This window comes from Fundulus heteroclitus, chromosome 12 (assembly GCF_011125445.2).
Source record: "Fundulus heteroclitus isolate FHET01 chromosome 12, MU-UCD_Fhet_4.1, whole genome shotgun sequence".
Taxonomy (NCBI): Eukaryota; Metazoa; Chordata; class Actinopteri; order Cyprinodontiformes; family Fundulidae; genus Fundulus; species Fundulus heteroclitus.
In genome coordinates this window covers 10,901,007-10,917,556 of record NC_046372.1, presented here as the reverse complement: position 1 = coordinate 10,917,556, position 16,550 = coordinate 10,901,007, and the positions used below count along the sequence as shown (strand labels likewise).

The window sequence follows — 16,550 nt, the reverse complement described above, 5'->3', positions numbered from 1 at the left end:
GATTGTGGTTCCATTTACTACAAAATTAAGATGAATGCAGAAAACTGGTAGACATATATTGGTTTGTACCTAACATTTATTTATTTTAAGAAGCAGTCCTGTGAAAATGTCCTCCTGAAAGATAAAAAAAAAGTCCATCTGCATCAACAGGAGCAGATGGACTTGAAGGACAGATCCTAGAGTTGGCATGGGCCGCACAAAATCACTCAGAGGGCCGCTAACGGCCCACGGACCACACTTTGGACACCTCTGTTGTAAGTTTCCTCATTAGTGACCCCGCTTGATCTTCTCACTTCCTCTCTCTTGTCTGTCTCTTCCCAAACTGTCTAAACCATCTTTTGGAGAAGAACACTTTGTCCTCTTTCTGTTAGTCAATCTGAAACTTAAAATGGAGAAAGCATGCAGCGAGTTGCTCCAACAGCATGATTGCCTGGTGAGATGAAGTCAGACATGTGACAGAGAGTGAGTGGAGCTGCTCTCACTGAGGACTATTGTTGGCGTCAGCGTGACAGTAAGAGAGAGAGACAGAGCTCTGTGCTGCTGAAAGACAAGACAATAACAAACAATGACGAGTCAGGAGACATGGCTCTTTAGCCGTAAAGTAGATTTGGAAAGGAGAAATTCAGCCTAATATGGTTAAACCATTATTTCAGCTTTTTGTTTATGCGTTCCAGACCGACAGCATGTCTGAAATTACTTAACATTTTCGAAAAGCCTTTTTTTTTTTTTTTTTTTTTTTGCAAAACTGCTCAGTAGAGCAAAGCCTCCATTTAAAAAAAAAAAAAAAATGATTTAGTTTTAAAAACATCCCAACAGGGTAAACCAAAGTTAGTTAAGAGTAGTTAGTTTTATATTGTGGGACAATAAAGATGTTTTAAAAAAAATTTAAGACTTACTTTTAAGATTACAGGTGAGACAGGCTCTTGGAAGCAATACAAGGAAGTAGGAAAAGAACTCAACTTAAAAGGCATTTTTGTATATTATTACAAATTTAGAAAAATTAGTGAACACAATTTTTTTTATTGTTTTTGTATGTACAGCCACAGGAAAAAAACTCAATTTGCAAACATATCATTATGGAATGATTGAACTGCTACTCAATTCTTTGAGTAGAATAAACTGTTTTCTCTGAGGTCCCACACCAAACTGTTTAATAATCCAGGTTGCCTTAAAGTATATACATCCTTTTGGCCTTCTCCCCATTTTTTCAAGTCATAGCTGCAACTGTATTTATTGAGTTATTAATTGAACACACAAACCAAAGCCTAATTCTGAAGAGGGGCTAAAAGAATAGTTGGTTTCCAATCTAATACTTTCATCCAAACCACAGCCGTGTCTGTAATCGAATTTAGGGTCATTGTGCCGGAAACTGAATCTTCGGCAAAGCCTCACCAACAGGTTTACCATCTGAAATGAGCTCCATCCACCTTCGCATAGACCCTGACTAACCTTTTGGTCCCTGTTAAAGAAAAGCTTTCCTGCAGGATGCTGCTACCACCATGTCTCATCACAGGGATGGTGTGTTCAGGTGAATCACACCCAGGAGGACTATTTCCTACCCAGGTGATTTCTGAAGGCAACTGTTTGCATTGGATATTGTTTGAGGGCATCAGAGTAAAGAGAGCCGATTACAAATACATGCCACACCGGATATTTAATAATTCATTTTTAAAAAAAACAATGCATAACATTCCCTCTTCTTCGCAATTATGCACTACTTTCAAAATAATTAATAAAGAAAACATTATCCCAGTTCCTAGATAATGCAAGTTGGTAAAAGCAATTAAAACCTTGTGCACTTGTTGCTTTCTTATATACCTGAATTATAGACCTGCCATGTGAAATGTTTACTAATATGATAATACCAGCAGGCTGGTTTCTGAATCATTCTCTTTCCATAACTTACATCAGTCCTTCCACTTACTTGGAAATAATCTGATTTAGCATTTTTGCACCATCTGCTCTGTGTTTTCCAAAGACAATAAACACAAAATTTCCTTTGTATCAAGGTAGCAAAGGGGTTTTCTCCCCTCTTTATTTCCCCGAGAAATGTATTTTCAAACTTCAGAGCAAAAATATCAGCAATTATACACAAACTACCCAAAAAAAAACAAAAATATCGTTTCACATGTATAAAATGACATCAGAGATTAAGCTGACAGCAGGCAGCAGCATACATCTAAGGCAAAATCCATATAAAATATATTAATTTAAAGTTCAGTCTCTTTATAAGACCGTCTTCATTTCCTTATGCATGAGTACCAAAAAGATCTCTACAAGCCTGCTTGCAGCATGGATACAGAGGCCGATTATATTCTTTTAAAAAAGGAATTTTCATCCAAGGTGGCAAACCAGACAAGTATGTGCTACAAGTATCCTGCAGAGTGCACTTGTGTCTGTAGTTGAAGCTGCAGCAGGTAGCAGCCAAAGCCTGCAGCAAATGGCACCATAAACAAAGCTGGCACAGGACCATGCATTCATTCCTACAGGCAGCGGGTCATTTCTATTTATGGGCTTTAGGTCCACTCTGAGGGCCTTTTGGGATGGAGGCTGGGCAGAGTAACATCTTTGAGGCACCAGAGTCATTCAGTGCTGCCGTAGTGGTTACCATTGTTGGGGTTTTCTTGTAAACTGGTGTGAGGGGCGTCTTCCTCCTGCGAGACCACTGGTTCCACTGGCTGTGAGAAGAAGTTGGCGACACAGAAGACCTGTAGAAGATGGGCAAAATGAAAGACACATTAAACCATGTCGCTGAGAATAGAAAATTATCTACGAAGGACACCATTTTTCTGGAATAATCTTTAAAAATGAAATATATATACACAAAATGAACCATTAAACAGCACATTAACCTGTTTTAGTGTCACCTGTTTGCGGGCCGGTTTGTTTTCTCAACAAACCCAAAATACCTTAAGGCATTTTTGCATATCATTAAAAGGTAGAAAAAAATACGTACGCACAAATGTTACTGCTCTTGTTTTCTGCTTGTCAGTTTAACGTCAACTATTATGCAATGACTGAACTGCAATTCAATTCTGTGCGTAGAATAAACTCCTGTTTTCCTAAGCCAAAATATTCTATAATCCAAGTTTGCCTTTCCAAAGTATATATGGCACATCCCTTCTACCTTTTCCCCAATTTTATTATGTTAGAACTGCAACCAGCAGTGTATGTTACAGGGTTATTAATTTAATAGACAGACACAAACCGGTGTCTAATTTTGGAGTTTATCCCACCCTGCATCCATGGCATACCAATAACCCAAACCATTTCATATTCATGTACTTATCTGCTTATATTTCAGAAAGATCTTCAGATACATGGTCAAATCGCAAGTACCCATGTATATTATTTATTTATTATTTATTCTATTTTTCCATCAAGTGTGACTGAATACTATAGGAGCCAGTCAACCAACTAATTTGAGCCTAATCTTATGTAAAATGTCCACATTCACAACCATGGAGTTTCTGCTATGAAGCTCTCTAAAGGTGTTCCACAAAGGTCTATCCTTGGACCACTGTTCATAATTTACATCAATGATCTTCTAAATAATTGTTCTTTTTACATCAAATGTATATAGATGACATGAATTTTTATGCATGGTATAAACATGTAATTGATTGCAAATAAATGGGCAAATGCTGATAAATCTTTTCTCTTCTTCATCTGAAATATTGCAGTATGTTCCAGGTTGTGCCAGATTTATTATGCAAGGTAGGTAGCCAATGACAACAATGAGCTTGCAAAGGTTTAGAGCTAATGTCTGCAACCTTAATATCCAAAGAGTAATTTTTGCTCTCAGTCCACCAGAACAGAGTCGCCAATCTTATGGCCTTTTGAAAAAAGATAATAGAATTTTTTGACAAATATCTACCTTAGGAAATTTGTTAGCATTTTTAATGAACTAGAAGTTTATTTCGATTTTAGGTACAAAATAAAGACAAATATTAAACATTTAAAAAATAAAAAGGAGGTTGAAAGTGATGTTGAAAAAAAGCAGTTTCCAAACTAATGACAAGAGAATAGAGCTAAAAAATATTACTCATAGTTTTAGTTTGATTCTGTTGTGCAAATGCAATGCAATTATTCCCGGATTTTTCAATTTTTAGCCAAAATTTTTGAGATCCACTGTGGAAGATTCAAAGAGCTACTACTGCAGAAAGCTCATCATCTTTGCTCTCTATGAGATGTTTCTCGTGACACCATGAGACACCTCTTTATTGGCCATCAGTCAAGACAAGAACCAACTGATATTAATCTGCACAAAGTACCAGGATTGTTGCCCAATTATTTATGGATAGATGTCTTTCTGCACCTTCCTTCAATGTTTCATACTTTTTTCCTGTCGTTCTGTTTTATTACAAATAGACTATGGAATGTACTTATGTCAATTGCTCCTTTGGAAAGATGTTTATTTCTGATGATTGTTTCATGAGTTAAAGAGAACAGCAGACTATGTGATGGAACCATCATGCTTTGGAGCGTCTTATGATCAGGGGTTCATTTAGTTGTTTAGACAACAACACATGACAAGATGACTAAATGTCTCAGTGTGGAAAAGAACCGTGCCTTTTATGTCTGACAGTGTCAAAATAATAACACGAGAAATTGAGAAATCGATCCAAATACAAGTATTTGAAATAGGTCAAGATGGCGCGATGAAATGATTCGACTCATGGAAACATGACAAACAGATTACAGGAAACCTTACTGTGAAAACAGCCACCAAACCCCCCTGCAGGAGGCCAGCAAACACGTCACTCCAGTGATGTTTGTAGTCAGACACTCGAGTCAGGCCCACATACACAGCAGTGGCAATCAGGAAGAACTGGAGGGTAGGGCACAGAAGCCGTGACCACTTTGACCTCATTCTGGCTTGAAGATACAGCTGCAGCAATCAGAGGAAAGAAAAATGTACAGTTTACACCTTACCTTACAAATTCCACAGTCTAGATCAATATTTGTTGTACATGTGGTCCCAAAAGCCATTTTGCTGGTCTTTTTTGGCAGGGAAAAAAAGAAAAGAGGAGAAGGAATGCACTTGAGATGGTTCAGACTGGATGTCGGAAGTAAATAAGAAAGTGTAAACCTGACCCTTTCAAGATATGACATGTAAACCTTTCATGTAGTTCCTGCTCTGTTCAGATTTGAAGGTAACTTCTTTTGTGCACTATCTCAGTATCTGTGCTTCATTGTTTTTCCAATCAGGGCCAGTTAAGCACATGACCTGACCCATGAGCATGCCTAGTAGGACTATGCAGTCAGGGGCACATGTAGTGAGCTAAACAAAGCAAAATCTGGGCTTGCTTTTGTTTAAATAGTCTTATGTGTTTAACTGAGAGCTCCTAGGGTAGGTAACGCTTGCCTTAATATGATGATTGTTACTTTCGAGGGTTATTACATGCATTCAGTGCTCAAACTCAGGCTAAGGGTGCTCCAAAGTTGCACAATGGCTAAAATTTTGGTGCTTAAATTTGTACTTACAACAAGGAACAACATGCAGTACATGGAGAAGGACGAGTGGCCAGAAGAAAAGGACAATCTATGAACGAGAAGAAGATGGAAGTTTAGCCCCTTTTCTTTAAAAACACACATTCTGCAGTGGAAACAAAACAATGTCTTAACTACGTTCCATAATTCCAAGAGATTACAACTGGACTAAAGCAGAGCGAGTTTGTTGTCAAGCCCTAAGATTCTGACTTTGATTACCTTCCTGTTTGTTTGTACCCTGCTGGGACAAGTGGAAAAAGATGTGTGGGAGTGAGCTGCCAACCATGACTAGTTTCCTCTTGCAGAAATGCCATTATGTCTCTAGATGGTGTCCAAATTGAAAAATGTCTTTGCTTCTAAAACATTCTGAACCAGACACCTTTACTGATCTTTCCCGGCCTTCTTCCTGGATAGTTTTATTGCTGCTGCACCCTCTGCTGCCGATTGTCTTCACAACCTTTGCCACCCGGACCAGAGTCCTTTGGCTTCAGGTCCACATTTGGCCGTAGGCAAATCAAATTTTGTTTACCAAATCAGTTATTCAGGGCAACATGTCTCCATTGTTATTTAAAAGCCTTTTTTTCCCCACTTTTTTCAAAACTTTCTACATAAGGGAGAAGACGTGAAAAAGCATAGCTAGAGTTTCTCATTTTTTTAACACCATACTATAAAGCATTTTTGAGTTAAACTGTTAAATCTTGAATCATTTTCAGATAAAAGTTGGAAAATATACCAGTTGCATTTCAAATTGTAATACGTGTTTATTCTCACTGGCATGTAGCAGAAAATGTATTTAGTCTTTTGCAAACTCCAATCAAGCCAACAGATTTCATATTAAAATCTAAAGACAAATGAAGTACAGTTCAGACTTTCCTTCAACTCGAAAAGCTTTTGATCAGTTAAAACTTCAATTACCCTCCCAACTTAATGTGATGCTTTATCGGTTATTTGAATCTGACAAATTATTTTTAAATGCTTTTGCCAGATTCTTCTTTTTCCTTCTTGTGTGATTTTAATGGTGAATCTCAACCAACGTTTCCGGGTGTATATCACCACCTACTGCATTGGCGTGTCTAATCTCAGAGTTTAAACTTCAGGTTACATTCTAAAGAATAGAAAGACAAAACTAAAACAAAAACACTATATAATAGGGACTAAATCTGTTTTTTTTAGAAATACAAATAAAGCTTTACATCCTTCACTCATTTTTTTCATTAATACCCAATATTCCTTCCAAGTTCCATCCCAATTCCAACTCATACGTCCTATCACGCATTATACTCCTCTCACAGTCATATTTAGTATACCTCAAAATAATATTGTCTACATCCTCAGGAACACCACAGACATCATATTCATTATATACACACTTAGCCATTAAATAAAGAGTTGAATTTGATCCAGTATGCCCCAATCTCAACCTTGAAAAGATTACTTCCTCTCTTCTTCACCTTCCTTGAAGACTTAATTGATTTCCATATTCTGTAATAATGTCTTTTAGTATCAGTGTCCCACTTCTCCTGCCATATATCCCTCACTGCTGTTCTTATTGGTGATTTGGCCTCATCTTTTCGAAATGGAAGGTCCATTATTACACCTTTTTTTTTTTAATAAGAATGCTCTCTTTTCAATCTCATCTGCTTTTTCCATTTCCTTTGACACCAATGTGTGCAGCTCAGTGGTTGGTTAGAGTTTTAGGATCTTCTGTGTGGCTACTGATGGACCATGATAATTCTTTTTTAATGCTTCTTTGATGGGTTAAAAACTTGTGTTAAAAAAAACACAAGGCCGCCTGTATATGACCCAGGATTGAGATAAGACTGACATTTTGTACCAGTCTACGGTCGGGTGGGATCACCCTTGTTATTGTGGCTCAGTGAATAGGATAGTCATGATGCGAAGCTGGGATTTCCTGTAACTCCAGCTTCCTTCTGCCACATGTCAATGTGCCCTTTCGCAAAGCCAGTTAAGGCCAAGTTTCTTACTTCTGTTTAGTGGTTCAATGTGTGTAAAATACTTTGAGTGGTCAGTATGACTAGAAATGCGCTATGCAAATTCAGTCCACTTATTATTGACCATAGGAAGACTGATGGACAACAGGGAGTGTCTCCTGAGATGGAAATGAGACGCCTTCTCTTCCAGCCCTTTGGAAGTGGACCATTTCAATTTGTTCATCTATAAGCTCTGAAAGTCTGGTTCTTACTTGTGTTTCTCATCATTGAATATAGATCACTAAGAATAAGTAACAATTTTATTCAACCAGGTAATTCTAGTGATTTTTTATAATCCATGGCGTTCTTATCTCTGATTGAGAATAAAATCAGTTTTACCAGAAACTGGTGAAAGCCCTAGTCTTAAAATGTAAAGCAAATCAATAATTGTTTATTTTTTACCCCAGTTTGAGTGTTAACATAAGACTGGTTAATTATTCAGAAATACAATTCAATATGGCGCTAACATATGGCATAACGTAAATACACTCAACTCTTGTCATCTGCCGCCACTTTGTAACTATGCAGCATGTAATCAGATTCAAATTATGCTTTTTAAAGGTTAGAAAGTAAACCAGTTCCCAAAGCTTAAACGTGCATCAACGACATTTTTAGCTGCATTTTTCATTGTTTGTTTTGCAGAACTACTGCATGACTGGCATGCACTGAGTGACTGCTACATCAACATTTCAGATACCCATTTGGTTGTTTGTGAAAACACATGTGTACAGCACTGATAAATGATGATACAGCAACTGGATTTTCAATTGATTAATTTTGTTTAACTGCAACATTGGGCTGCTTGATGGCCTTCCCTCTTTAAAAAAAAACTAATAGACAAGAATTGTTACCTTTTCTTTTTTTGGGGTGTTTTTGCACGATGGTGTGTTTTACGTTTATCTTGGAATAATTATTGGGAGTAAATTAAACTATTTTTAGTTTGTAAATAAATATATGGTTTGGTTTGATCCTTATTTTAAATATTGTATTTTCATCGTCATTTGTTGCAGTGGTTTTGTTCCTAGTAATGGTTTCTTCCAAGTTAGATTCATTTGTATTAAAGCAGTCTGTCATCCATTGTTAATGTGTTTTTTTATTTTGGGTTGGTGTAATATTGTTGTCTGAAAATAAAAGAAGGCTCCACCCACCACACCCCAAGCATGACAAGTGTGCAACAGGCGTGATATGACACGTTAGCTACTCAGTCTGCTGCAGTCTAATCTCTCATGAAATGTAAACATTTTTTGTGTTCTTATGGCTTTCATACATCTGACTTTGAAGTTGTGAAAGTAATGTGAGATAACCAACTGTACGGCAAAATGTTGCAGATTAAAAAGATAACTTGAGCAGCTATGTTATGTTCTCTGTAACTCAACTAGAATTTACAACTTTAAAACCATCAGAGCTGAAAATGCTTTGCAACTATATCAACCTTTTTATGAATCCCATTTAGTCAGTGAAACCTCACCTGGCTTCAGCCACTTGAAAATCGTCTCCAGTGCAGGTGAAGTTCTCTATGTATCCTCCTGTTTTACAGTTTATCCGATCCCACGCTGGTTTGCATACAGCCAGGAAGTGTGGCCGCAGTCGGCCGATGGAGTATTTGGTAATGTCAGTCAGAGACTGGCTGGCAGCCGCTCCAAACACGCAGCTCCCCAAGGCTTTATAGATGCACAAAATGTACCTCTTTATCAAACTCCGATTCTTGATGGGAGATAGGTAAATGGATATAACTTCACCGCAGGTGAGCTAGGATGGAAGCAAACAAGCAATGATGGAAATACATAATAGGAAAAGAAATCCGATTTTTTTTATCTGGAACCTAAAACAACTTACAACTATGGCAGTGAAGGGAATCATGACTCCTCCAAGCAGCTGGTAGGATATGGTGTCTTCTTTTAAGGGGTATCTGATGGACTCATCGTTGCAGAAGAAACCCCGCTTGAAGGGGTCGTGTTTAGGAGTAAGAATGAAAAACGGTAATCCAACTATGAAAGTGAAAAACAAGCCAGAAAAAAGCACATCAGGTTTTAGATAGCAGTGAGATTTTGACTAATTAAAAATCATTTAAAAAAAGGAATAAATGCCACGAACTGATGAGGAACTTTTTGAATTGGTCCTCCTGAGCACAAAAGCAGGAGCTCATCTAATAAATGACTTCACTTTTGGGGGTCTAAACATGCATGAGTCAAGAAATTCTGCTAAAAAAAACTTAGAAGTTATAAAAATATTTACATTTTTGAAAGTAAAAAAGGGGGGAAAAAATAGCATGGCTAACGAACGCCTTCAAAACATCAGATGCCAACCCCCCCTTGACTAGTTTTACCTACGAAACCTGATGCATGTAAATTCATACCTTGCTAGGTCACACAAAAAATATATTTATATAATTTTTTAATGCTCTGGATCTAACCAGAAGCTGGCCATTTTGAATCAAAGTCATAATTTTTATGTTTTTTTTTGTATATTAACATACTCATCCCAATGATGTAAGCATCAAACTTGCTTCAGTACACAACATAATGTCACCATGATGTGTCAAAAAGCAAAGTCTAACACATTAAAGTGGTCATTTGTTGCTAGCCCTTTAACCCTGCCCACTGAGATTACGTTTAATTATTATAGGTCAATTCCACCCCTTGACATCTTGATATCCCATAATCCAAAACCTACAGGAAGATCTACTTTTTTTAGCCCTTAAATACGTTTTTGTTGTGTACTTGCCATCTCTAGGAGTGCAGAAAAGTTTTAATTCAGTCTCTCCGGGAGCTGCAAAGATATCTTTTTATTCGATTTCCGTTATATTTTTCCAAGCCATTCAATTTTCTGAACAATCTGCATTACCCCACAAAACACATCACACCGTCCCCAAGCATATTGCAAAAATGGCCGAACTGGGTGGAGGGTATCGCTTTATTACCTGGAGGGGGCGGGGTGTGAAGTGCTTCCTTTAGATTACTTTCTTAAAGAGACAGCACCAAAAACAGTTGCTCTCAGACAAACTTCAGAACAGCAAAAAAATGAGCGGCTGTGGGGCAACAATAATGAGGAATTCAGACCAAAACAGCGTAGTTCCACTTTACAAATACCACAACTGAATGATTTAAATGTGAAAAGGAAATGATATGCTCCCTTTAATATTACATTGCACTCTTTGCTAATCCTTTGCCACCACATAGGAAGTTGGCGCCAGAAGCAAGGTTTCAGATCACCTTACTTCTCCAAAAGGAGAACAATTAATTGCACTTTTAAACCACAGCACCAGCCCCATTTTCTACATGCAGGTATTGCAAGCTGGGCTGCGAAATAAACCCCATGATTGTGTCACAGGCCCCAGGGATCTCTGGGGTGTAAGATCCACCCAGCTTTAATCGATGCTTGTGACATCAACAGGAAATTACATTGTGATGAACAAGGGAGAAAAAAAAATAGTCTGCAGTTATCAGGTATGGGTAGGTTCACCTGCTGAGTCAAAAGTTTCACAATGATGGAAGTATGCTGCCTGAGGCCTTCGGTTAAAACAGAACAATGTCGTAACTGGGGCGTGACACCACATGCAGCATGAGCAACGCTACCAGACTGACTCTCTTGCAACCAAAAATTAAGAAATTTAGGTGAAGTTTTCCTCATAATTGGCTAGAACTGCTTTCCACAAACATCTACGAGCCATTTAGTTTTCAAATCACTGTTTATACATAATATTTCTTTACTGATTTATTTATTGCTTTAATTTATTTCTCTGGCAATGGTTGATAAATAATTAACTAAACATTGCTTTTATTACACTCTGTTCAATGAAATGTATGTTTGAAGAAGGGGGGGGGGGGAATCATTCTCCAGGTTTTCTGGGAGTCTTACATTCCCATCTGTCACGATCTCCAGGTGTTTGGGGTTTTATTCTCTTTTTTGTTTGTACTCTGATTATTTCTTAGCTGCTGTGTTCCCCAAGTCAAGCTTTCTTTAGTTATTTCTTTATGCCTATTATTGCCAGATAATTCCCTGAGTGTCCTGTTCTGCTTTACCATTCATCCTGCCAGCTGCTCCAGTCGGCTTTCCCTTCACTCGGTCCTGGCTGTTCCTCATTTCTCCTGATTAGCTCTTCTGTTCGCCAGTTGTTTCTCCACCCTGCTTCAGTATATAATCTCTTCAGTTGATTTCATGCTCCCCGTTTTTTCCTCTCTTCCTGTCTTTCATGTTCCTCATCTTTTTGTTAGTCAATTTCTCCATGCAGAGTCCAGTTCCCGAGCTTCCTGCCTGTTCTTCTGTGTGAGACATTTTGTAAGCTTTCTTTTATTTATTACATTTTTTGCTACTACCACGCTCTCTCCTTGGGTCCTCCTTAAATCGTGTCATGACGCTATTCTTTCTGTATTTTGAACATGAGGCATGTTGTCTTTGTCTACAACTTATTTACGTGACAAAGCTCGCCAGATCAAAGCATCGGCTTCCATGTTTTATTACTCTCACACTAAGGATCAGGTTTTTCAACATTCATCTTTGCTAAAGGCCTTTGTTGATGTGCTATACCTGACACCATTCACTGCAGTGTGAATTTTAAAGAACAAAAAAAACCTTGGTCTTTCTGAAACGCCCTTGTTTGAGCTAAAATATTTCTTACAACTTTAAGTTGTTCATTTTTGTTTCTTTGGAACAAAGAAGTATGTTTGTTGTTCTTGGTTGCCAGTAAACAAGCTTAAAGATCAAGCCCAAAACAACTATTTCTAAATATTTTTTTTTCATAAGACTGCAGCACAGTGCTTTTCAAAAATCCTGAAAATGTAAAAAGTATTTTTATCTCTGCTATGTTTGGACACAACACTGGTTAATCCCTTTTTAAATATAGTCTCTTTGAGTCTAAACAGTTCATGGGTCAAAATTCAGATCCTTAAACAAAAAAAGGTTTGAATGAAGATGACAAATTACAGGGAACAGGTTTTAATAAGCTTTCCAAAATAATGGAAAATGAAAAAGTCTGAGGGTGAGACTTATTTTTAATTACGTGGCCTTCAGAAAAGGATCCGTCTTGAACAAATGACTTCACCTGCATGACCTTGTAGTCAGACACTATTTACAGTCAAAACAGAGATACTACCCAATACAATTCAGCTAGTAACACTAATCCTACATAAACCTGTAGGGGGGGGGAAACAATCTTTCATTTTTCTCTACTAGAAAAAGTCTTAGTTTTTAAAGTGAAATTAAAGAACTGTTTAGTTCCTCTTCCAATTTTAGACCAAAGGTGGGGGAAAAAAAGCTTGGAAAATGGGGTGGGGGGGTCAGCTCCATATTTGAGGGAAATGAAGAAAAAGTATGAAGCACATCATCTGAGGGCTTGAAGTAATTAATATATATACTTCCCCTCTCAGCATAGCTCTAACTCTGTTGTGGTAATTAATTCAATGCAATGTTCCTTTTGTCCCACACAGTTTGTAGAGCAGAAAAGTAAACCTGGAGTTGTCCAACTAGAACACAGTGGCTGTTATACGGCTTCTAACAAATTGGAGACTCTTTCTCACCACTCTTCCATAAAAGGCCAGATTTGCCAACAGATTCTTCTACCTGAGCTGTGGCTCTCTGCAGCTCATCCAGAGTTATAAGATCAAGGGTTGGCATGTTTTTAAAAACCTAAATCTGCGTTAAACTTCCCCAGAACTTTATCTTTGGCCTGTCTTCTGGTTTCCTTGGTCTTCACAATTCTGTTTGTTCACTAATTTTCTATAATAAACCTCAGAAGTCTTAACAGAACAACTATCAACAAATATGATGAGATTAAACTGCATATGGGTGGATTGGATACATTTTTTTTTTTTTTTGATAAGGCGGCCTCTCAATGCAAATGCTGCCTTGAATCTTATTTAGGGACATCAAAATAAAGGGTCACTGAATATACAAACAATATTTTCCCCTGATTTTTACTAAAAATCCTTAGAAAACGTTGTACCCTTTTTCTTCCACCTCACAATTATGCACCACCTTGTGTTGGACTAAAAATCACACTAAATACATTAACAGGGACATATCATGCAAAATCCACTTTTTCTAGCCCATAAATGCATTTAGCTGTGTACTTAGATTCTGTAGAAATCTTTACATTCTGTTTGGGTCATATTTTTTGTTCAGTTTTCTCTATTCGCTATTTTTGTTTTGTTTTTTCACAAACAAACACAGTATTTGCTGCGGAGCTGCTACTACCAGACTTTTTTTTTGCTAACCAATTTTTCAAATCTGCCATTGTTTTTCACCACAATTCTGTAGTCCAACATTAAGGACGCCGGAGCTACAGTTGGAAAAGTCAAAACCTTCTGTTGTTGGGTGTATTATTTAACCCACACAATTCAATGCTGGTGAAGATTCTCAGTCATCCAGGTCATGGTCATTCCGAAAAAGTAAAAAACAAAGCAACTGGACTTGTTTTCCATAGTTTGAAGACGTTTCGCTTCCTATCCAGGAAGCTTTCTCAATTCAAAAGTCAGGTCGACTCTAGACTTTTTCAATTGAAAACTTTTTCGGAATCACACAATCTATAATACCAACCCCCAGCATACTACAAAGATGGCCGAACAGGGTGGAGTGGAATGCTCTATGACATGGTGGGATGTGCCTCCTTTGCATTTAAAGAGACAGTACCAAAACGAAATTCTGAGGCGCCTCATAACAGGAGTAAAAAAAAAAAAAAAGGGAGAATTCAGACCAAAGTGTTGCAATTCCCTTATATAGACTACAACTAAATGATTTCAATGTGAAAAGGAAGGCGATAAAAAGCATATGTTCCCTTTTTTTAATGTGTGAGGTGGTAACATGAAAAGCTGCACCAAAAAAAAAAAAAGTGAAGTGTGGGCAGTGCAATTTCACTGTAATGTGGTATTCATTCTTTTATAAGAGTCCAAAAAAGTACAAAATGTCCTGTGGTCTAAACACAGGGCAGACGGACTGGTGTCAGCTTGTTGTGGGGGGAGAGAAAATGAAGAAAGAGTGAAGAGTCAGCAGCAAAGCCAACCACTAGACAATGACTAAGCAGTGAGGAATATCCTCAGGGAAAGCTTTCTGGAGCTCAGTCTAAACCTGATCATACAAAAACTAGATCGCTACCTGAAAAAGGCTTGTTTGTTTTATTCCCAACCAGTTCTGTGGCGTGCCTTTGCAATGCTTATATTCCACACAGGCAGCTAAAAATACAGATTTAAGAGAGAAAAAAAAAAGGAGGAGGGGGACCAAAACACGCCCAGGGTGGGACTTTTTCCATCTTCCTGCCTGGCTCCTGAAACCTCAAACCTTCTTCTGAGCATACAGGTCGCATTTATGCAAAAGAGGGGAAAAAAAAGTTCACACTGCACCACCTCTATACTTCAGCTCTGAACCCTTTAAAAAAAACAAGTTCTTCCTGTTCAGAAGACCAGGCCAGGGAGAAGTTTACCTACCTAGGATAAGGCAGACAACATCCAACAGGATGAAGGGGATTCCTGAGGCTTCAAACATCTTCGCTCCTCTTGGGTTCCTGTCCTCAGTGAAAGCTTTCCTGTTGCTGCTGTAGCTTTCAGGAGGAGAGACGAGGCGCAGCCTTTCTGCCGCACATGTGTCTCTATTCCAGCACACAGTTAAAACACAGCACTGTCATTGTCTCTGGAAGCGTCCGAGCTGCTGTAAAATCTACCACGGGAGCGTTTAGGGTGAGGTGGGGACAAAAAAAAAAAAAAAAACTGGAGGAGGAGGCTTTAACATATCCTCTAAGACTGACAAGAGGTAGAACTAAAACTAAAAACAGCCACCAGACAAGGGGACGAGCCGCTCACCCTTCCTGCTGCTCACAGACCATCATAATTCAGCGGGATCCCTTCAGCTCATCAGTAAATACCCTCCCGTCAGCAGATGACACAATTATCCAACCCGCCCCAGAGCGCTTAGATTAATGATGCCTTCACGGGAAGCTCGGAAACCTCGAACACAGGTAAAGCGTGCCCTATGTTGCCAGGTTCCACTTAGTCCTGCTAATGACGTGAATATTTCAACAGTTTAAGCAAAGACGCAAAACCTGTGTTTTTTTTTTTTTTTTTTTTTTTTTTTTTTTTTTTTTTTTTATGCAACTTTTATAACAGTGAAGTATAGAGGTCTGAAAGTGCCACAATTCCCTTGGAAAACAACTTTTTATGCTTGCTTAAATCTGTCACTCATTAATCGGAATTATAAATAAAATGTTAAAGTATGAAATTCGACCACCTTTTCAATAATATATACATCAACTCCATAAACTTAAAAAAAATAATAAAAAATATTGATTCAGTCATATAACACATTATATATATCAGCCAAACTTATGAGTGACAGCAAATAAATGTTTGAATATCAGAGTAAAATAATTCTATATTTTTTTGTTCATTTAAACAATTATCACTGAATGTGCCCCAGTTTTTATTTCAAATATAACATGTGAATACCTACATGGTTATCTATTTACTACATTTTAGCAATTTTGATAAGTTTTTTTTCCAGTTATTAGTCATAATATTATAATATGATTTAGTTTCTCACGCGATGACCGCTACAGATAACCTCAGCAACCTGGCAAGGATCAGTGGGTATAGACAATGGATGGATATATAATGTGATATGATATATAAGTATTTCTTAAATGCAAACTTTATGAAGTTACTTGGGTTTTAGTCTTGTGAAAAAAGTATTTAAAATTTTCATTGTGTTCAACTTTTTATTCATTAATATTTAATATGTATATTAATGCAACACCTCTATTATAACATTCTTAATATACTTTAAGATATTTATCTTACAGAACACATTCTCAAAATATATTAATAGAAAACATACTGAATTGAATTTTCTATATCATAATGTGTTAATTTATTCATTTTTTTTTTTTTTTTTTGTAGAAGGTGTGCCTATATATTTAATAATCTGCTGAGATATTTATTGATTTCTACTTTCACACTTAAGTTGCATTTGCAACCAATTCACCAGGATGTTTCAGTACATTTGTTTCACATATAAATGTAATTTTAGGTACATTTTATGTGTTCCAAATGTACACGGTCTGCTCACCCATGAGTTTATTTT

The 16,550-nt window shown here is 37.4% G+C and overlaps 1 protein-coding gene across 1 annotated transcript; it reads right to left on the bottom strand.

Moving 5' to 3' along the window:
* Nucleotides 1-1,480: 1,480 nt before the first annotated feature.
* On the bottom strand, nucleotides 1,481-15,401 carry LOC105931401 (phospholipid phosphatase 1). The gene is made up of 7 exons (XM_012870067.3): nucleotides 15,275-15,401; nucleotides 14,903-15,063; nucleotides 9,321-9,472; nucleotides 8,953-9,233; nucleotides 5,488-5,545; nucleotides 4,715-4,891; nucleotides 1,481-2,708 (listed from the first exon to the last, which is right to left on the bottom strand). The coding sequence occupies exons 1-7, from the start codon at nucleotides 15,298-15,300 to the stop codon at nucleotides 2,583-2,585; spliced, it is 981 nt and encodes a 326-aa protein (XP_012725521.2). The 5' UTR covers nucleotides 15,301-15,401; the 3' UTR covers nucleotides 1,481-2,582.
* Between the last annotated feature and the right edge of the window lie 1,149 nt (nucleotides 15,402-16,550).